The 22,639-nt window shown below is 38.1% G+C and overlaps 1 protein-coding gene across 5 annotated transcripts in view; it reads left to right on the top strand.

Annotated features, from left to right (window-relative positions):
- Nucleotides 1–11,873, top strand: part of NEK10 (NIMA related kinase 10) — a 252,892-nt gene extending 241,019 nt beyond the window's left edge. For all 5 annotated transcript variants that reach the window (XM_068981984.1, XM_068981980.1, XM_068981981.1 and 2 more), the window contains 4 exons: nt 1,294–1,402; nt 4,486–4,538; nt 4,622–4,677; nt 11,746–11,873. In XM_068981984.1, the coding sequence (XP_068838085.1) occupies nt 1,294–1,402; nt 4,486–4,538; nt 4,622–4,677; nt 11,746–11,794 (267 nt within the window). In that variant the 3' untranslated portion in view covers nt 11,795–11,873. The remainder of the gene's footprint in view (nt 1–1,293; nt 1,403–4,485; nt 4,539–4,621; nt 4,678–11,745) is intronic.
- The last annotated feature ends 10,766 nt before the right edge of the window (nt 11,874–22,639 follow it).

Genomic DNA, 22,639 nt, shown 5'->3' with positions numbered 1-22,639 from the left:
GTACATATACAGCTCCATGAACTTACACATATACACTCACCCATGTGACAACCAACTGCATTAATACATAGCACATTTCCAGTCGAGAAGAAGGCTCCTGCCCACCTTTCCCAGTCAAACCCTACCACCTGCTACAGGTACTTATTGTCCTGATCTCTGTCACCACTGGTTAGATGTTTCGGCTGTGAAAATATGTGTAAGTGAAGATATACACTGTATATACTTTTGTGTCTGGCTTCTTTTCTCAACACTTATCCATCTTGCTGTGCATATTCATAGCATGTTCTTTTTCATGTTTGACAAAATTCCATTGGATAAGCACACCACAACATATTTATCTGTCCTCTGTCTATGGACATTGAGGTTTTTTCAGTTTTTTATTATTATGAATAAATATGCTATGTACATTCTTGTACATGTCTTTTGGTGAACAGAAGTACTCATTTCTCTCGTGTGAGTATAGCCAAGACTGGGATTGTTGGCTCAAGAGTGAACCTATTTGTGAACTGCCAAAAGATTTTCTCAAGTGATTGAACAGTGATATATTTTAATTCATGAAGAGAGTTTGTGAATACAAGGTAAATACTATTGCATAGTCTAAATTGTGCCTTTTGTTTCTGGTTTATTCATATGAATCAACATGTTGAAAATATATTGTTTTACATAGGCACAAAAAGTTGGCTAGCTCAAGTGCTGGTTGGAATTGAACATGAAATGATTTTGAAAGTTCCATTTAAAAAGTTCAGCTTTACAAAAGGGCATTAAATAATTGGAGCAGTAAGTTCTGACATTTAGTGAGCTACTCTTCCCTTTAAAGTATTGAGAATTAATGTTTGGAGATGAAAATTAATGGTAATTTAGGAAAATGTGTTAAGAAACATGTTTGTTTTGATCAAACACGAAGGCATTGTTCAAAGCATATACATGAAAAGGGATGATTTGAGCTAAAAATAATTTGTCATATGATTGTAGCTTTTTCCTCCTATGCCTGATAAAAATAACATTCTGATATCCCAGGCCCATACCATTGTTTTTCTATATTTTTATTTTGTTCTCATAAAGCTATAGAGCATTTTTTTTTCATGTAACCAGGAATTGTCTGCTTGCTTTCACTGTAATTTGCCTGCCCCTAACTTATAAGTTCTTTTGAAAGGAAGAAGGTGGGTCTTTATCTGTAGACAGGGATTGACAACTGAAGAGCACTAACTTTTCTGAGTAGAGACACACACAGAGGTTTCATGTCATGTGACTCTGAATGTGAAATAACAGGTAATTTTGCTTTTTCTGTTCCAGTTATCTCAAGGATCTCCAGAACCAATTGAACCCAACTTTTTCACAGCAGATTACCACTTATTGCATCATTCATTGGGTGGAAACAGCATGTCCTCAAATGACCCAACAGGTAACAATCTTCAACACAGGAAATCTGGTTTTCAGGAAGAAATAGGTTATTTGGATCAACAGCTAACCTTAAAAGGTTATCTTCAACTTAAAATGAAAAGAGAGCTTATTTTGATTAACTGTAGTGATAGTTGGAAGGGACATACAGTAGGAATCTAGAAATTCCCTCAGAGTTAATTTACCCACTTGTGACATCTTCCTCAATTGGTTATTAATACCATAAGCAAACAGAATATGTGTGGGTAAATTGAATTTCTTTTTATTTCTTCATATCTGATGATGGGAAATGAAATGCCCAAAGCATCCATGGACATAAAAAGCAGATATGCAGAATTTGAATAAAATGGAAAATTTGAAACTCACCTGAAGAATCCAAATCATATGTATTTGATTTTTGTGTGTGTGTGTGTGTGTGTAAAAACTTCATATAAGGAGGCAATATAACATAAGGATTAAAAGCACATATTCTGTAAACCTGGATGCCTACATTCAAATCTCAGCTAAACCACTTAGTAACTGATATTGAGAAAATTATTTGACCTCATTGAATCCCAGGGTTTTTGCCTATAAAGTAGGAATAAAAATGGTACCTACATTTTAGGATTATAGCAAGGATCAGTGTAACTATATAAAATTATGCTTAGCCAGTATGTAGGGACTCAGCATAAGGACCTTCTTGTGATATTTGACCCCCAGAAGAGATCTTCAAGCTACTCTGAGGTTACAGAATTCCTAAGTAATTTTTGAATCCCTGTAAACTACAGTTATATCTCTCAGTAGGGCAGAGAGATGTGAAGCTTATATGGTTAAATGAAAACTTTCCATCTCCTCAGCCAAAAAGAATCTTCAAGTCTGCTGTGCTTTTGTTGTTGCCTAATTTAGGCAAATCATGTCATGTATTAATTATCAAACTTTCCCTAAGTCTTGGACTCCTGGGATAAAGCTAACCTGGGTTGGTAGAATTTCATTTAAAATAAACTGTTTATCTAAAGTTATTTGCTTTTACTTATTTTTAATCAAACTACAGTTAATTTTAATATTGCATTATTTTCAGGTATACAGCAAAGTGGTTCAGATATATATATATATATATATATCAGTTCAGTTCAGTTGCTCAGTTGTGTCTGACTCTTTGAGACCCCATGAATCGCAGCACACCAGGCCTCCCTGTCCATCACCATCTCCCGGAGTTCACTCAGACTCACGTCCATCAAGTCAGTGATGCCATCCAGCCATCTCATCCTATGTTGTCCCCTTCTCCTCCTGCCCCCAATCCCTCCCAGCATCAGAGTCTTTTCCAATGAGTCAACTCTTTGCATGAGGTGACCAAAGTACTGGAGTTTCAGCTTTAGCATCATTCCTTCCAAAGAAATCCCAGGGCTGATCTCCTTCAGAATGGACTGGTTGGATCTCCTTGCAGTCCAAGGGAAACTCAAGAGTCTTCTCCAACACCACAGTTCAAAGGCATAAATTCTTCGGCGCTCAGCCTTCTTCACAGTCCAACTCTCACATCCATACATGGCTACTGGAAAAACCATAGCCTTGACTAGATGGACCTTAGTCGGCAAAGTGATATCTCTGCTTTTGAATATGCTATCTAGGTTGGTCATAACTTTTCTTCCAAGGAATAAGCATCTTTTAATTTCATGGCTGCAGTCACCATATGCAGTGATTTTGGAGCCCCCCAAAAATAAAGTCTGACACTGTTTTCACTGTTTCCTTATCTATTTCCCATGAAGTATATATATTATATTATATTATATTATATATATTAAGTGTATATATATTATACAGATTCAGGCATGACTAGTGACTAACACTGGGTCACTATGTATCTTTTAATCCCATATCCCTAATATATCCCCCTTTCTTTCCCCTTTGGTAATCAGAGGCTTGTTTTCTATGTCTATGAGTCTATTTCTATTTTGTAAATAAGTTATTTGTATTTTTTTTTAGATTCCACATATAAGTGATATATAAAATTTGTGTTTCTGACTTACTTTATTTAGTATGATATGGTGTATATATATATACATATATATATATATACACATATACATACATACATACATACAATGGAACATTACTTATAAAGAGGAATAAAATATTGCCATTTACAGCAACATGGATGGACCTAGAGATGATCATACTAAGTGAAGTCACCTACTTTTACAAGCATCCTCCAGGGCAGGTTGGTCAGTCACAGGCCAGACTTCTTACCACAGCAGACTTGCTGAGTGAGGAGCTCTGCTGAAAATCTCTCAGTGGCCTGAGAGGGAGTTGACAGGCTCTTCCAGAAGCTGGACGCCTCACCCCAGAGCAGACCAACTGTGTCCCTTGTCATGGCAGAAGGGGCAAAAGCAAAGAGAGCAGAACCAAGGAGCACTTTGGGCAATGCCTTTAAGCTGGACTTGAAAAGCAAGCTGCTAGGACTCATATCTTCATGAATCCTCTTAATCTTCAATCACTTTTCTCTTTCCTAAGTGGCAGGGGAACTCCCAGGCCTCCACATGAGTAAGTGTGGATTGACTGGAGTGGAAACTTGTCAACGTTACTTTGGGTGGTGTCCGGGTAGGTCAACGTGCTGGTGTGTCATACTCATGACAAACCTCAAAAGAATTACTGTCCTCCAATTTCAAATGTATTTTCCTCCTGGCAACCATAGGAAATGGTCAGATCTTTGATACAGTCCACTGGCTATTTCTGCCTTCCTCTGAGAATTTACTCTCTTTCTAGAACATATATACTCTTTTTGTTGATGGATTGGGGGAGAGTTTCTTAAATTCTTTTTTTGACTTATCAGGAAATTTATGCTTAGAATCACTCTTCACCTATCCTTAACACCACACACACACACCCCTAACTTAATTGGCCGATTTACACCATGAGCAATTCCTGTAAATCTTGTGTATTATATTGTGATCACCACTCTAAAAGCCAAGATAATTTGGAATGTGTTTGTAAGTACTCATTTTCATCACTAAGACACTGACCTGTTTTCATTGCACATGAGTTCTAATTGTCAGTACAACTGACAAAAACATGAACCAAATGTCAGACTTTTCGTAATTTATCTGTTTCCAGGTCTACCCTCTAGCTTTGATTTGGAGGAGGGGATAACATATGAACTGATGCAGGTGAGGTTTTTGAACTGCCTTTGAATGATTTTATTTTGTTGTTTTTAATTCAATATTAATCTGACTTTTTTTCTCAACTTTAGACTGTGATTGAAGAAGTCCTAGAGGAAAGTGGCTATTACAATTTTACTTCTAACAGGTGAGATCTAGAAATGTGAAAGTTCAATATAGAACATTGGATTTAATTTCTCTATCCTTGATTCCAGAGGTCCCTCCCACCTTTTATTTTAAACATTTAAAAAATATAAATTTATTTATTTTAATTAGAGGTTAATTACTTTATGGTATTGTATTGGTTTTTTGTAAAATAGCTTGGCTCAGAATGATACAACCGTGGGTAGAATGTATGTTCCCCATCTTTTGTATGGGTGCAGCTGCTGTATTCTTAGTTGGAAAAGAGTGATAGCTTAGTAGTAATTTACTCCCATAAAAAAATGAACATAATGAAATGGAAAAGTATTTCTACATTTTTAAAAAATTAAACATTTGTCCCATATTGGAAGAGCTGTAAACTCAAATATCCATAACTGAAACCTACCCATTATTTGTATAGAATGCAAGGGGGAAAATCCACGTAAACAAAGGATCACTTCTGGTGAATTTAAGATATGTTTGTGGGAGAAGGATTTGTTGTTATGTGTTCCCTTTTGCTTACCCTAAATAAGAAACTTCAATTTACTGGGGCTGTGTGTTATCTTCTAAAATAATCATCATTGGTGCTCTAAAAATATACTCTATCAACTTCATTCAACTCTGGATTTCTGCAATTGTACTGTTGGGCACAGTTTGGGGCAAAAAGATTTACGTACAATTAGTTTATTTGAGAGGGAATCCCAAGAAACTCTGTAGGGGATTGAGGAAATAATTCAATAAAGCCTTCATTTTCAAGCAAGTTACCATTGTGGTACGTGGAGCTTGATCACACTGTGGAAATCTGAGAGCCAGTGGAGAGCATGTGCTTCAGTTCTCCGACTCGTAGACTGAGGAACCTGGGCTGGTATTTTTTTAAAATTTGTATTTTTACTTTATTTTGCTTTACAATACTGTATTGGTTTTGCCATACATTGACATGAATCAGCCACAGGTGTACATGAGTTCCCAATCCTGAACCCCCCCCCTCCCACCTCCCACCCCATATCATCTCTCTGGATCATCCCTGTGCATTTATCTCTAATTTCTGTTAGTCATTTTTTGAGTACTTTTCCCCCAGGAGATGTTAGTTACCTGGCATTTCTGGCCTTCTGTAAAGGTGGACACAGCAGATTCTAGAGGTCAGAGAAATCCTCAGGAAAAGAAATTCAGGTGTTGGGAATTGGGCAACAGGCTGGCATGTTTGAAGTACTTTAAAAAAAATTAATTAATTAATTTTAATTGGAGGCTAATGACTTTACAATATTGTATTGGTTTTGCCATACATCAACATGAATCCGCCACGGGTGCACTGAAGTACTTTGAATGTGGGGGCATGGACATTGATTTTATCTGCTGTAAATGAGCTGGCCACTCATAACAGAATCACCACATTGGACCACGAGTAACCACTTACATATCCTATATGACCAAAACTGCTTTAGGAGGCATGGTTCTATGGAGTTTATTTTTCCTAACTAGCCCTTTCTACCTGGATGAACTGCCTTCCTGTCTGGCTAATGAAGCTATCTGGTGACCACTATTTAAATTATTCTAGAAATCTTCCCCAAAGATAACTGTTAGCCATGGAAAGAGAAAGAGGTCTCAAGAACAACCTATCAAGATCATTATATGGAAATTAGATTAATTTTTGAGGTTAGTTTAGTCTCCAACCTTTTTTCCTTCCCTGTTTCAGTGAATTGCTCTATGAATCACACATAAAATTATTCACCTGCTTGCTCTTTTGGCTTGGTAACATATTTCCAAAATACTATCTTTATATGTTTAGTTCTGTGATGATTTGTAACTGCAGATAAATGATGAGTTATTCTTATTTATCAAAGGTATGTTGTTGATAGAAATTACCATATCCATAATCACTCACCTCCTCCCATCTCTGGAGAGATTTTGAATTGTCTTTCTTTCCTCTTGATCTGAGTACACCCAGCCTTCCATGGATAATACAAATGTCTCCGTTCTTTAAGCTTGGCAGCTTATTGTTTCAAGTACCCTTGGCTTGTAATGGGGCAAAAGTTATACTAATCACTTTTTAAATCTACATTTTCTCAAGACTCAGGATCATGGGCAATGAATACTTCAAATTTTTCAGGAAGTCAACTAAATATAATGAAAAACCAGGTGTGTCAGGAACTTAGGAAAGCTCTTACAAGAGCTCTTTTCTTTTTTTAGAATAATTTCAGTCTTATTTTAAAATTTATTTTTATCCTTTTCAATTCTACTATTATTAAGTTTTTTTTAAAAAATCAAACATTGGGACTTTCCTGGTGATCCAGTGGTTGAGAATCTGCCTACCTATGCAGGAAACCCGGGTTCAGTCCCTGGTTTGGGAAGACTCCCCATGCCACAGGGCAACTAAGCCTGCCTGCCACAGCTACTGAAGCCCACGTGCCCTGGAGCCTGTGCTCTGGAACCAGAGAAGCCACCGCAATGAGAATACGGCACACCACAACTAGAGAGTAGCCCCCACTCGCTGCAACTAGAGAAAGTCTGTATAGCAACGAAGACCAGCACAGCCAATAAATAAACAAATGATTTTTTTTTTAAAAATCAAGCATTACTTCTACTTCTAAAGACATATTCCTGTACTAAAAGAAACTGTAGATTTACTTCTTATGGTAAATAGATAATAAGATGCTGTGCTGTATTTAGTCACTCACTTGTCTCTGACTCTTTGAGACCCCATGGACTGTAGCCCACCAGGATTCTCTGTCCATGGGGATTCTCCAGGCAGGAATAGTGGCATGAATTTCAACTCCCTCTTCCAGGGGATCTTCCCAACCCAGGGACTGTGCCCAGGTCTCCTACATTGCAGGTGAATTCTTTACCATCTGAGCCACTAGGGAAGCCCAAGAATACGGGAGTGGGTATCATATCCCTTCTCCAGGGGATCTTCCTGACCCAGGAATCAAACTGGGGTCTTCTGCATTGCAGGCAGATTCTTTACTGGGTGAGCTACCAGGGAAGTCCAGATATTAAGATACCTGATAACAAAGGTGAAAAGTTATTTATGGCTATTTTTGGAATTGTGACTAGAATACAAAGATACTTAAATGATCAAGTTAAAGCAATATATGATGGAAATGACATCAAATTTTCTTAAAATGCTCCAAATTAAAATGAATCATCCACTCAGAAATCTGTATAATCATGATACTCCCTTTTCAGTTTCTAATAGCAGTGATAGAATATATAATTGGGGGAAGAGTTTTCATGCTTTACTAGTAAAAATAACCTTGAGTTGTGCTTAACGCCATTACTTGTTTACTGATATTCCCAATTAATTTCCAAGAAATAAGTCAGGCTCCACATGGAAAGACCTAACACTTCATAAACTGAAAATGCTCATAATTCAAAATATGAATCAAATTAGCTGTGGCAGTCATGATTTTTCCATAGTCAAAGGGTGAGAGTGAAAGTAACTCAGTCGTGTCTGACTCTTTGCAACCCCATGAACTATACAGTCTGTGGAATTCTCCAGGCCAGAATACTGGAGTGGGTAGCCTTTCCCTTCTCCAGGGGATCTTCCCAACCCAGGGATCCAACCCAGGTCTCCCCCATTGCAGGCAGATTCTTTACCAGCTGGGCCTGATTGCAGGCAGATTCTTTACCAGCTGAGCCACAAGGGAAGCCCAAGAATACTGGAGTGGGTAGCCTATCCCTTCTCTAGCAAATCTTCCTGACCCAGGAATTGAACTGGGGTCTTGGATTCTTTACCAACTATCAAAAGGTAGTGGGTGCTGAATATCACAGAGCATGTAGAGGTAATTAGAATCAATACTTAGAATCAGTAGGGTCTGCTTTCCCAAATAGGTTTTGTAAACATGCAGTATTATCAAAGATGACAATAGATATTCCCTGAGAAATAAAGTTTCATGACCAAATATATTTGGGAAATCCTGAATGTACATTTTTCTGTTTTGGGAGAATGTTGACTGACACACATGACTATATTGAAGACTTTGAGGTATGCTATAGGAAAGAAGTCTGTTTATCTTGTATACCCTAGTGATTTTTCATATTTTACCTGGAACACAAGTTAAGATAGCCCTCCTTAGAATGTGGTTTGAAAAATGAAACATTGTTTTAACTACTCCACCAGTATCTATTCAGGTCTGCTATTTTTATCATCATCTTAATCTTCATCATGGTCACCATTGCAAAATATTATTAAGTGATCTTGATTAATCACCATGCAGAGAGAATTACATACGTAAGTCCTGTATTATTCAAGTTTACAACTTAAGACTGTCAGTCAAACCTATACACATGTCTACAAAGCATGAAGACAGCAATTAAAGCACTAAGCCAAGATGTGACACGTATCTGCTTAGATTACAGGGTCCATGTTTAGTTAGAAATAGAAAGATGCCATTCTCAGACTGAAAGTCTCAGAAGGCCATTATCTAGCTACTAGCTCTCTTTGGGGAAGATACATAGAAGTGTTTAAATAATGGTGAGGCTTCTTGGGCAGGGGGTAGGAAGAATATCTCAGGCACAGCATGCTGCATTAGTTAAAGAAAGAGGTAACAGAAACAGCCACAGGGAGCCCTAACACAAATGAGGGATTTGGGGAGGGGAAGTAGGACTGAGTTGAGAGTGCAATGAAAATAAAACAAGGTCAAAACAACCTGGGCCAGCTTTGAAAAGTGAAAGTGAAAAGTGTTGGTCGCTCAGTCATATCCAACTCATTGCAACCCCATGGACTGTAACCCACCAGACTCCTGTGTCCATGGAATTCTCCAGGCAAGAATACTGGAGTGGGTAGCCATTCCCTTCTCCAGGGCATCTTCCCACCCAGGGATTGAACCTCGGTCTCCTGCACTGCAGGCAGATTCTTTATCATTTGAGCCACCAGGGAGACCCAGGAAAGCCCTAGGAGGGCTCTGTTTGTGGTCATTTGCAGGGTTGTATGATTAAATATATTTCTGTTGTTCAATCGCTCAGTTGTGCCCAAAGCTTTGTGACCTCATGGACTGCAGCACGCCAGGCTTCCCTGTCCATCACCATCTCCTGGAGTTTGCTCAAACTCATGTCCATTGAATTGGTGGTGCCATCCAACCATCTCATCTGCTGTTGTCCCCTTCTCATCCTGCCTTCAATATTTCCCAGTATCAGAGTCTTTTCCAATGAGTTGGCTCTTTGCATCAGGTGGCCAAAGTATTGGAGCTTCAGCTTCAGCAGCTGTCCTTCCAATTCAGGGTTGGTTTCCTTTAGGACTGACTGGCTTGATCTCCTTCCTGTCCAAGGTGTTTTCAAGAGTCTTCTCCAGTACCACAGTTTGAAAGCATAAATTCTTTGGCACTTGGCCTTCTTTATGGTCTAATCCATACATGACTACTGGAAAAATAATAGCTTTGACTATAAAGACCTTTGTCAGTAAAATGATGTCTCTGCTTTTTAATACATTGTCTAGGTTTGTCATAGCTTTTCTTCTTAGCAAGTATCTTTCAATTTCATGACTATACCCTCTGTCCACAGCGATTTTGGAGTCCAAGAAAATAAAGTCTGTCACTGTTTCTATTTTTCCCCATCTCTCTAGTTCTTCCTTTTCTGCCTCTGGGGTCATGTTACCTTCATATCTTAAGTTATTGATATTCCTCTCAGCAATCTTGATTCCAGCTTCTGATTCATCCAGCCCAGCATTTTGCATCATGTACTCTGCATATAAGTTAAATAACCAGGGTGACAATATACGGCCTTAATATATTCCTTTCCCAATTTTGAACCAGTCTGTTGTTCCACATCTGGTTCTAATTGTTGCTTCTTGACCTGCATACAGGTTTCTCAGGAGGCAAGTAAAGTGGTCTGGTATTCCCATCTCTTTTAAGAATTTTCCACAGTTTGATGTGATCCACACAGTCAAAGACTTTAGCATAGTCAATGAAGCAGAAGTAGATGTTTTTCTAGAATTCTCTTCCTTTTTCTATGACCCAACAGATGTTGGCAATTTGATCTCTGGTTTTTCTGCCTTTTCTAAACCCAGCTTGAACATCTGGAAATTGTTGGTTTCATGTACTGTTGAAGCCTAGCTTGAAAGATTTTGAGCACTACCTTGCCAGCTTGTGAAATGAGAACAATTGTATGGTAGTTTGAACATTCTTTGGCATTACCCTTCTTTAGGATTGGATTGAAAACTGACCTTTTCCAGTACTGTGACCACTGCTGAGTTTTCCAAATTTCCTGGCATATTGAATGCAGTACTTTCACAATATCATATTTAAAAATTTGAAATAGCTCAGTTGGAATTCCATCACCTCCACTAGCTTTGTTCATAGTAATGCTTCCTAAGGCACACTCGACTTCACACTCCAGGTTGTCTGGCTCTAGGTGAGTGGTCACACTATCTTGATTATCTGGGTCATTAAGATCTTTTTTTGGTATAGGTCTTCCATGTATTCTTGTCAACTGTTGTTAATATCTTCTGCATCTGTTAGATCCATACCATTTCTGTCCTTTATTGTGCCCATCTTTGCATAATATATTGCACAAAAATATATTTTATACACATTAATATTTAGCTTTCTCACCAGAATGATACCACCTAGCTTGCCTCAATTATATCACTGTTGTTATGAGGGTAAAACTGTTCAGTTTTGTGGGTGAATAGAGAATGAGCATATCATTCAGGGCCTGGCAGGCTACAGTCCATGGGGTTACAAATGTTTGGACATGACTGAGTGACTGAGCCCAACACAGCACAGCACACATTAATATTTTATTTTTTAACAATGAAATATGTGTTGTGGTAAAAGGAAATTATTGATTCAACTTTCTTTGCTTTAAAATAGGCATTAAATGTACAAGCTACTTTGGATAGGCTTTAATTTTTCCACTATAGAGTTATCAGTTACTATTAAGCTTATAATTTGAGAAAGACAATGTCAGCACTGAACTTAAGCAAAAGGCAGGTTTCTAAAAATCTCCCCACTTTATGCTTAGAATCACCATTTTATTCATTTATTTACTTGTATACCTGAGCTACTGCTTTTGAAATTGAATGTGTGAACTAAAATATTTGAGATTGTAGAGAAAATCTTTCTACTTCTGAATGTTCTAGGTATCACTCCTATCCATGGAGGACCAAGAATTATCCAACCAAAAGATGAAAGTATTGCACTTTAAATGGACCTGGTTTTCCCAGTGAAGGTCAAGTTCTGGACTGAAACCTCTACTGGAAAGATGCCCAAGGATTGGGTGATACTCCGAGAGTATGGAAGAGAAAAGATCAACATGCCACAGTGCCTGCGGGGCCTCTTTCTGGAGATCCAGTGCTTGAGGCTGCATCCTTGGGATACACAGATACAGGATAGTGGGGCTTCCAGTGTACTCCTGGGAGAAACTGCTTGAGTATTCATCTATGAGAAAAAAGTCGCTCCTTGCTTTTCCTCCAAGTTAAAAACAAAACAAAAAAATGACATATTTTTCAAAAAAATACTTTTTACTTACAATTGCTAAAACTGTTTAAAGGCACCTAGCTTTCTATGTATAAAAGATAGTTTTAGATAAAGACAATTATAGAACTCAGAACAGTAATATTGGGTAATTCACTGTATCCATCAATTTTTTAATTATAAAAGAAATTCAGAATATGTGATTGAAATATTGTGTAGTTTTATTTGTTTGTTTTACTGAAAAGATTGCTTTTCCCTTAACCCTGTGGGTGCTAGTGATCTTGAACCATGATATAGTGTGGACAGTATTTGTGACCTTGCACAGCCTCTGGGAATACCTGTCAGATTGTCAGACTTAAGTTAGACCAATAGGATGTATAGATGTACAGTATGTGTACGTGTGTGTGTGTGTGTGTGTGTGTGTGTGTGTGTGTGTGTAGGGGTAAGACGGAGGTTTAGATTAGGCTAATGCTTTGCTGCTAATCACACTCATAGTGTCTTTAGAGCACTTTGAAGAGTCATAGAGTCTATGAAAGAGATGTAATATTCCATATTCTAAGTCTCTAGCTAAAATTACCTATATTGCTTTTAAGTTTTTATTGTTTGAGAATTTGAAATGAAAATACTTTATATAATAAAATATACGTTTCTTCTTTATACATTGAGATGTCTCTAGAAAAGAGAACTCAGAATGCCAAAACAGTGCCCCATTCCTGTGTGGGGATAATTTATGGGGAAAATTCTCATAGATTCTTATTGGGCTAAAAAGTCTCTTCTACTGACTTCTTATAACTGGTGTAATGTCAACAAATTATCATCAAGTCTGACTATGCTTCTAACTATTTAAGGAATTTTTTTTTAAGTTAATCAATTTGTTTAGTTTTTTTGTCTGTCCTGGGTCTTCATTGCTGCATTCAGTCTTTCTCTAGTTGCAGCAAGTAGTGACTACTCTCTAGTTGCGGTGCACAGGCTTTTCATTGCAGTGGATTCTCTTGTTACAGGGCATGGGCTCTAGGGCACAGGAGCTTCAGTAGTTTCAGCTCACTGGCTCTATAGTGTGGACTCAGTAGTTGTGGTACCTGGGCTTAGTTGCTCCTTGATCTTCTTGGACTAGGAATCCAATCAGTATCCCCTGCGTTGCAACGTGGTCTCTTAACCACTGGACCGCAAAAGAAGCTCTTCAAGGAATGTTTTAAATCTAAATAATTAGTCACCTAAAGCTGGAATTATGCTTTTTATTTACTCCTAAATTCTAGCTTCCCTGGTGGCATAGAGGGTAAAGAGTCTGCCTGCAATGCGGGAGACCCGGGTTCAATCCCTTGATCAGGAAGATACCCTGGAGTAGGAAATGGCAACCCACTCCAGTACTCTTGCCTGGAAAATCCCATGGACAGAAGAGGCTGGTGGGCTACAGTCCATGGGGTCGCAAAGAGTTGGACATGATTGAGCAACTTCACTTTCCTTTCTATCTTATTTACATTGATATATTTGTAGTATGATCAAATAAAGTTTAGTACAGTGGTTGAAACACAAATATCTTTTGGGGAAAGATATGGGGAAATCTCTTAATGTGAATCCATATTATTTTTATAATTAGTGTATTTAGTACTTAAATTATATCCAATCCTCTTTAACTAGTGCCTTTGAAAATTGCCAATGATCCTTTTCTTTAAGCCATATTCATAATTTCAAAGACACTGTAATTAACAGTAATAAGTGAGAATACAGCAATAAGAAATTTCAGTTTTAGCTTTCAATCAAATTAATCCACATGTGAAATTTACATATGAAATCAAAAGATTATGATAGTGTTGATTTAAACCAGAAACAAATTGCATTTCTATTCCAGCTTAATTTGAACCTGCACAATTATTTTTTATCTCTTTCTTCATGTATGGAATGGGCACATGCCTTTGTTGTACAAGAGGCACAGGCCTAGAGGAGAATAAATTTTCATTGTGACCGAAGTCAGTACCTAGAGATAAACCAAGATGTAGGGTGAAAGTTTGAACTGTAAAGTCCTTCTACAAAGGTGTAGAAAAGATTAGTATTCAGAGGTCACACCTTGGTAAGAGAAGAGAAGTTGTTTATTTGAAGATGTTTTTAAATGCATATAGTTGATGTTACTGACCAGAAAGGGAGCAAAATATTCTTCCTATCATACTAACTCTTCTAGACCATAAAAATGGCATTTATTATGCTAGAAGTTAGTGAGAATGAACAAAAATAAGCAAATGAATGCCTTTTTCAACAGCCGTGTTAGGCCCATTAACTCTAAGCTGATAGATGCATTCTTTTGCCAAAATAGTATATTCTTAAAACTACCACAGTCACTGAATCAGAAATCGCCCAGTGCAAGACCAAGACTTTAAAACGTTAGACAGTTGTGAAGGAAGCATTTTGTGCAGGGGGCCACATCTCAGCAGTAAGGTTAGCAAAGAAGGACCTCTCCCAATAAAAACAAGAAGCATCCTTCTGTTTTGACTATCTAAACTGTCTTTTAGTGCAAAGAGATTGTTACTTGAACTTAATAGGTCTCAATCTTTTCCTGATTACATTTACATTTTTTCTCTTCCTTTTATATAATTTTAAAATGATATGTTGTGTAATGAAATCCCTGTGAGTTCATCTAATATTCAGAATATTTGTATGAGACACTATGAATCAGTTTTCTCAGGTCATCTTTATATGCAAATGCTTCAGTTCATTATGTGTTGATCCACCAGGTCTACCTGAATATGTGTACTTGAAATTGTCATTTCATTTTTAAAAGCAGAATATTTCCTTCTCAGGGAAGTGGCTGTAGGAGGCATATGTGCTTGCTATTTGCTAACTTTGTCTTCTTTTAGATGTGTGATATTTAATTAGCACTCTTCAGAGAATAATGAAATGGACACTAGACCCACAGCTCATGGATGCATTTCATAAAACTTCTGGGAAAATGCTGCTGAGTTTTGTGTGGACATATATCTGGTTCTGGGTGATGTGTGTGCATCTGTTTTGGCATCCTAAGGCAGAATTAATTAAGAAACATTGTTATGAATTTTACCCAAGTGTTGGAACTGAATTGGAGTTAAAGTTTTCCTAGAAATATCACCTATGACTTATTAAATATAAATACTATGAATTTTGATGTTCAAAAACTAAATAGGACTTGTTTATTATGCACAATTCCAGCAATATCATCAATTAATTACCACTCACATTTAAGATGTGTGATGGTGACAATATTGTTTACTGAATTTCATCAGTATCAGTGTGCATAGAATCCACATCATTTTTTTGATATGCAGAATTGAAAAATATATTTATTGCTATGACTCTGTTTGAAATGGTGAGGAACCATGCATATCAAGTATGCTGGGTTCCTTTCGAAATGGCTTCAGCTTCTGTATGAAGGCAGGGAAAAAAATTAAGCTACTTTTATTGTTTTTGCCTTTACTTTGCTTATGGTGTGTATTCATGAGCACAGAAATCAACTGGAGAGATAAGCATGGGCATCAGCACTGACTCAGCTTCTCAGCACATGGGAGACACAACTACAAAGGGCTCCCAAGCAAGAAAAGCCCAATACTTCTGTTCGCCAACCTGGCTCTTTGAATGCAATTCCATCCAAACATGAAATTCTTCATGTTCACAACTAAATGGGATAGCAAGTGTAGTTTACATATGACTTTATGATATTTTTAGATTGTATGCTTTGGCAGAAATTTACATAGTTTTGGATGGATTATTTTTCCAATTGAAATGTGCTGCTAACAATGTGCTTACCTTTGAATGCTGTTTTCTATATTGATAGGAGGACACAAAGTTCTCAGGGGAACAACTTTGTGATAAAGAAATTCTTATGTGTGTCACTACAGTTAAACTGCATGATGTAAATATGACTATTATGTTTAATCACAATCCTGCCATGATGTTTTGAATTTTGCAAGGGGGACAGGGAATGTTTCATGGCTCTGACTGGGTGACTGGTGGATATTGCAAATTTACATGCCCTCAGGGACTATGAGCGATAATTGTCTTTACAGGTGAAGATCACATGTCCTAAAATCATATAGCATTCTTGGTATGTGAGGTATGCTAGTTTTTTGTTTTTTTGTTTTTACTATACATATATAGCAATTAACTAGTAATGTGAAAGTTTTTAAATGCAGTGTATTGCTTTATGCTAAAAGTAAATGAACTCTACTCTCAATTGAAAGCTGAATATTATTTCTCTAAATGTGAAAAGCTTCCTTTTCTTCATTCTGCAGTATGAAGTTTTGCACTGTACCCAGAGGTAGCAAAAGTGTATTATAGAGAAAGTATATTATAGCAAATATGTGATTCTTTAAATGTTAACATTTGAAAGTAGCCCATCTAAAGCAAAGATGAAGTTTTGTCTTTATAGAAAGTTACTGAAATTTTGGTAGGTAATCAACAAGCCTGAATGGATGCTTGGAATTAATTTGGTGAACTCACCAATGAAATATTAGCTGATGTTTTTGCAAACAAGTAGAAAGAGGTTCAAACTGGAAATAACAAACCAAGAGGGAAAAAATGCTTTATGACCTTAGTACCTTTAAGTCATACTAATGTCTCAAAAAATATTCTTAACCCATGAATAAGTTCTACATTTCAATCATCAGTTGAGTCAGGATTCTGAAAAAGAATCCTAAGGCTTATAGATGGCATTACATTTTAGCTTCCCTTGCCCTCCATGTTCTCTGTGTTTATCTCATGAATTCTGAAAGAAATAGAGCTGGTTCAGGGATACTTTATATACAGAAAGGATAGATGAACCCAACATTAACAGTGAGGGGCTGAATAAATGCAAGTACTCAGAAGTGAAATCCCAACTTGCCATAGAGGAAAGATGACTCTTTCGATGAGGTGGGATGATCCCCCAAATACCAACTGCTTTGAGAAGCCAGAGGGTGAGTAGAAGGCTAGTGATTCCCCAGTGCCTGTTGTCACTCAGCAGGTAGTCACCAGGTGGTGAGCAGTTGACAGAAGGGCCAGGAAGCTCTGTGTCCAAAATAGCCAATTCCTGTTTTTAATTGTTTTTCCTTTTTTTCCATCATTAGTTTTTTTATTTTCTTCTGGATTCCCACACATTCTGGTTTCTTCCATACATATGTAAAAGACAGACAGTCTTTTAATTCTAATTGTCCTTCAGTTTAGTCAAGGTCTAAGACTAGACCTGGGGTCCTATGATGAGAGGAAATATGAGTGAAAAGAGAAATCATAGGAGCTTTGTCTTACGGTTTGCAATGGGTTAGTTTTACAATTTGCCTTAGGGTAAAAATCATAATCACACGCATTGTCTCACTTGTTAGAAAGGCAGTACAAGGGGGCGGTCCTAAGATGGCAGAGGAATAGGACTGGGAGACCACTTTCTCCCCCACAAATTCATCAAAAGAACATTTAAACGCTGAGTAAATTCCACAAAACAACTTCTGAATGCCGGCAGAGGACATCAGGCACCCAGAAAAGCAGCTCATTGTCTTCGAAAACAGGTAGGAAAAAATATAAAAGACAAAAAATGAGACAAAAGAGGTAGGGAGGGAGCTCCATCCTGGGAAGGGAGTCTTAAAAAGAGAGAAGTTTCCAAACACCAGGAAACACTCTCACTGCCGAGTCTGTGGCAAGCCTTGGAAGCACAGAGGGCAACATAACAGGGAGGAAAAGTAAATAAATAATTAAAACCCACAGATTATGAGCCCAACGGTAACTCCCCCAGAGGAGAAGCAGCGCAGACACCTGCATCCGCCACTAGCAAGCGGGGGCTGGGCAGGGAGGTGCGGGCTGAATTGCTTTACAAGGATCAGGCCCGAATGCCCTGAGTGTAACCAGAGTGAGCTAACTTGGGCTAGCAAACCAGACTGTGGGATAGCTACCACGTGAAAAGCTCTAACATAAGACACCACCAGGACCGCAGACAGAACAAAGGATGGAGCAAAATTAGCTGGCTGCAGACCATCCCCCTCCAGTGACAGGTAGCCAGAGCCAGAAGGGCCGGAAGGGGGCAATAGCAGCCCCCGAGAGACATTAACTACCAAACTGCAAACAGGCTTCTTTATTAATGAAGACTTCTTGGGGTTCTGGACAGTCATCATCCGCCTGAGAAGGTGCACCAGTTGTACACCCAGAAAACCGAGCAGTAGGGACGGGAGAGGTGATAAGTTGCAGTGACCACACTAGCCAAACACCTGAGTTGCTCGGACCTGGGAAGGGCACAAAACGCAGGCCCAACCAAGTCTGAGCCTCTGAGGACTACCTGAGTGCCTGAGCCTGAGTGGCTTAGACCTGCGAGGTGCATGCAGCCCAGGGCCAGCCTCAGATGGTTCCCAGCAAAGCAACCTAGAGCCTGAGCTGTGTGCGCCGTGAGCAGGGGCAGGCCCAGTGTGGCTGAGACATTGCTAGCACACACCAGTGTTATTTGTTTGCAGCATCCCTTCCTCCCCACAGTGCGACTGAACAAGTGAGCCTAAAAAAAAGTGTCCATCACCGCCCCCTTGTGTCAGGGTGGAAAACAGACACTGAAGAGACCAGCAAACAGAAGAAGCTAAAACAGGGAACTGCCTTGGAAATGACAGGTGCAATAGATTAAAACCCTGTCGTTAGTACCGACTACATAGGAAGGGGCCTATAGGTCTTGAGAAATATAAGCCGGACCAAGGAACTACCCGAAAATGAACTGACCCCACACTGCCCACAACAACACCAGAAAAAGTCCTAGATATATCTTTACTATTTTACAATCATTCTTTTTGGGGGATGTTTGTTTTTTCTTCTTTTCTTTTTCTTCTTTTTTTGAAAACATATTTTAGTTTTTAAGTCCTCTACTTCTTTAATTTTCATTTTTACAACCTACTATTACTTTCCCATCCCCGAAAAATGACTATTTCTAAAGAAAACTTCATATATACATATTTAAATAATTTTTGTGACTTTTTTTTTCTTCTTCTTCTATTCTTTAATATTGGATTTTGGAAAATCCAACCTCTAATCTAGATTTTTTAATCTTTATTTTTTGGTATTTGTTATCAATTTTGTACCTTCAAAAACCCAATCTTCAGTACCCATTTTTACTTGAGAGTGAGATTACTGGCCTGACTGCTCTCTCCTCCTTTGGACACTCCTTTTTCTTCACTAGGTCGCCTCTGTCTCTTCCCTCCTCCTCCTCTTCTCTGCCCAACTCTGTGAATCTCTGTGTGTTCCAGACGGTGGAGAACACTTAGGGAACAGATTACTGGCTGGATCTGTCTCTCTCCTTTTCATTCCCCTCTTCTAAACTCCTGGCCACCTCTGTCTCCTTCCTTCCTCTCCTCTTCTCTGTATTACTCCATGAACATCTCTGAGTGGTCCAGACTGTGGAGTGCACATAAGGAAGTGATTACTGGCTAGCTTGCTCTCTCCTCTTTTGATTCCACCTCATCTCATTTGGGTCACCTCTAACTCCCTCCTCCCTCTTCTCTTCTCCATGTAACTCTATGAACCTCTCTGGGTGTCCCTCAATGTGGAGAAACTTTTCATCTTTAACCTACATGTTTTATCAATGATGTGGTATAGAAGGAGAAGTCTTGAGACTACTGTAAAAATAAAACTGAAAACCAGAAGCAGGAGGCTTCTGAGAACATCTGAGAACATCAGAGAACTCCAGGGAACATTAATTGATAGGAGCTCGTCAAATGCTTCCATATCTACACTGAAACCAAGCACCACCCAAGGGCCAACAAGTTCCAGAGCAAGACATACCACGCAAATTCTCCAGCAACACAGGAACACAGCCCTGAGCTTCAATATACAGGCAGCTCAAAGTTACTCCAAAACCACTGACATCTCATAACACATTACTGGACACTTCATTGCACTCCAGAGAGAAGAAATCCAGCTCCACCCACCAGAACACTGACACAAGCTTCCCTAACCAGGAAACCTTGACAAGCCACTGATACAACCCCACCCACAGCAAGGAAACTCCATAATAAAGAGAACTCCACAAACTGCCAGAATACAGAAAGGCCACCCCAAACACAGCAATATAAACAGGATGAAGAGACAGAGGAATATCCAGCAGGTAAAGGAACAGGATAAATGCCCACCAAACCAAACAAAAGAGGAAGAGATAGGGAATCTACCTGATAAAGAATTCTGAATAATGATAGTGAAAATGATCCAAAATCTTGAAATCAAAATGGAATCACAGATATATAGCCTGGAGACAAGGATTGAGAAGATGCAAGAAAGGTTTAACAAGGACCTAGAAGAAATAAAAAAGAGTCAATATATAATGAATAATGCAATAAATGAGATCAGAAACACTCTGGAGGCAACAAATAGTAGAATAATGGAGGCAGAAGATAGGATTAGTGAAATAGAAGATAGAATGGCAGAAATAAATGAATCAGAGAGGAAAAAAGAAAAAAAGTGAATTAAAAGAAATGAGGACAATCTCAGAGACCTCCAGGACAATATGAAACGCTCCAACATTCGAATTATAGGAGTGCCAGAAGAAGAAGACAAAAAGAAAGATCATGAGAAAATACTTGAGGAGATAACAGTTGAAAACTTCCCTAAAATCAGGAAGTAAATAGTCATCCAAGTCCAAGAAACCCAAAGAGTCCCAAACAGGATAAATCCAAGGTGAAATACCCCTAGACACTTATTAATCAAATTAACAAAGATCAAACACAAAGAACAAACATTAAAAGCAGCAAGGGAAAAACAACAAACAATACACAAGGGGATCGCCATAAGGATAACAGCTGATCTTTCAATAGAAACTCTTCAGGCCAGGAGGGAATGGCAGGACATACTTAAAGTGATGAAAGAAAATAACCTACAGCCCTTCAAATATGAAGGAGAAATCAAAAGCTTTACAAACAAGCCATAGCTGAGAGAATTCAGCACCACCAAACCAGCTCTCCAACAAATGCTAAAGGGTATTCTCTAGACAGAAAACACAAAAAGGGTGTATAAACCCAAACCTAAAACAATAAAGTAAATGGCAATGGGATCATACTTATCAATAATTACCTTAAATGTAAATGGGTTGAATGCCCCAACCAAAAGACAAAGACTGGCTGAATGGATACAAACACAAGACGCCTATATATGTTGTCTACAAGAGACCCACCTTGAAACAAGGGACACATACAGACTGAAAATGAAGGGCTGGAAAAAGATATTACATGCAAATAGAGACCAAAAGAAAGGAGTAGCAGCACTCATATCAGATAAAATAGACTTTAAAATAAAGGCTGTAAAAAGAGACAAAGAAGGACACCATATAATGATCAAAGGATCAATCCAAGAAGAAGATATAACAATTATAAATATATATGCACCCAACATAGGAGCACCGCAGTATGTAAGACAAATGCTAACAAGTATAAAAGGGGAAATTAACAATAACACAATAATAGCGGGAGACTTTATTACCCCACTCACACCTATGGATAGATAAACTAAACAAAATTAACAAGGAAACACAAACTTTAAATGATACAATAGACGAGTTAGACCTAATTGATATCTATAGGACATCTCACCCCAAAACAAAGAATTTCACCTTTTTCTCAAGCGCACACAGAACCTTCTCCAGGATAGATTACATCCTGGGCCATAAATCTAGCTTCGGTAAATTAAAAAAAATTGAAATCATTCTAAGCATCTTTTCTGACCATAATGCAGTAAGATTAGATCTCAATTGCAGGAGAAAAAAACTATTAAAAATTCCAACATATGGAGGCTGAACAACACGCTGCTGAATAACCAACAAATCACAGAAGATATCAAAAGAGAAATCAAAATATGCATAGAAATGAATGAAAGTTAAAACACAACAACCCAAAACCTGTGGGACACTGTAAAAGCAGTGCTAAGGGGAAGGTTTATAGCATTACAGGCATACATCAAGAAACAAGAAAAAATTCAAATAAATAACCTAACTCTACACCTAAAGCAACTAGAAAAGGAAGAAATGAAGAACCCCAGGGTTAGTAGAAGGAAAGAAATCTTAAAAATTAGGGCAGAAATAAATGCAAAAGAAACAAAAGAGACCATAACAAGAATCAACAAAACCAAAAGCTGGTTCTTTGAGGGGATAAATAAAATTGACAAACCATTAGCCAGACTCATCAAGAAACAAAGGGAGAAAAATAAAATCAATAAAATTAGAAATGAAAATGGAGAGATCGCAACAGACAACACTGAAATACAAAGGATCATAAGAGACTACTATCAGCAATTATATGCCAATAAAACGGACAACGTGGAAGAATGGACAAATTCTTAGAAAAGTACAATTTTCCAAAACTGAACCAGGAAGAAATAGACAATCTTAACAGATCCATCACAAGCACAGAAATTGAAACTGTAATCAGAAATCTTCCAGCAAACAAAAGCCCAGGTCCAAACAGCTTCACAGCTGAATTCTACCAAAAATTTAGAGAAGAGCTAACACTTATCCTACTCAAACTCTTCCAGAAAATTGCAAAGGAAGGTAAACTTCGAAACTCATTCTATGAGGCCATCATCACCCTAATACCAAAACCTGACAAAGATGCCACA

The sequence above is a fragment of the Capricornis sumatraensis genome, chromosome 10 (assembly GCF_032405125.1).
Source record: "Capricornis sumatraensis isolate serow.1 chromosome 10, serow.2, whole genome shotgun sequence".
Taxonomy (NCBI): Eukaryota; Metazoa; Chordata; class Mammalia; order Artiodactyla; family Bovidae; genus Capricornis; species Capricornis sumatraensis.
The sequence above is the reverse complement of the archived record's forward strand: the minus strand, read 5'-3'. Positions and strand labels throughout refer to the sequence as shown.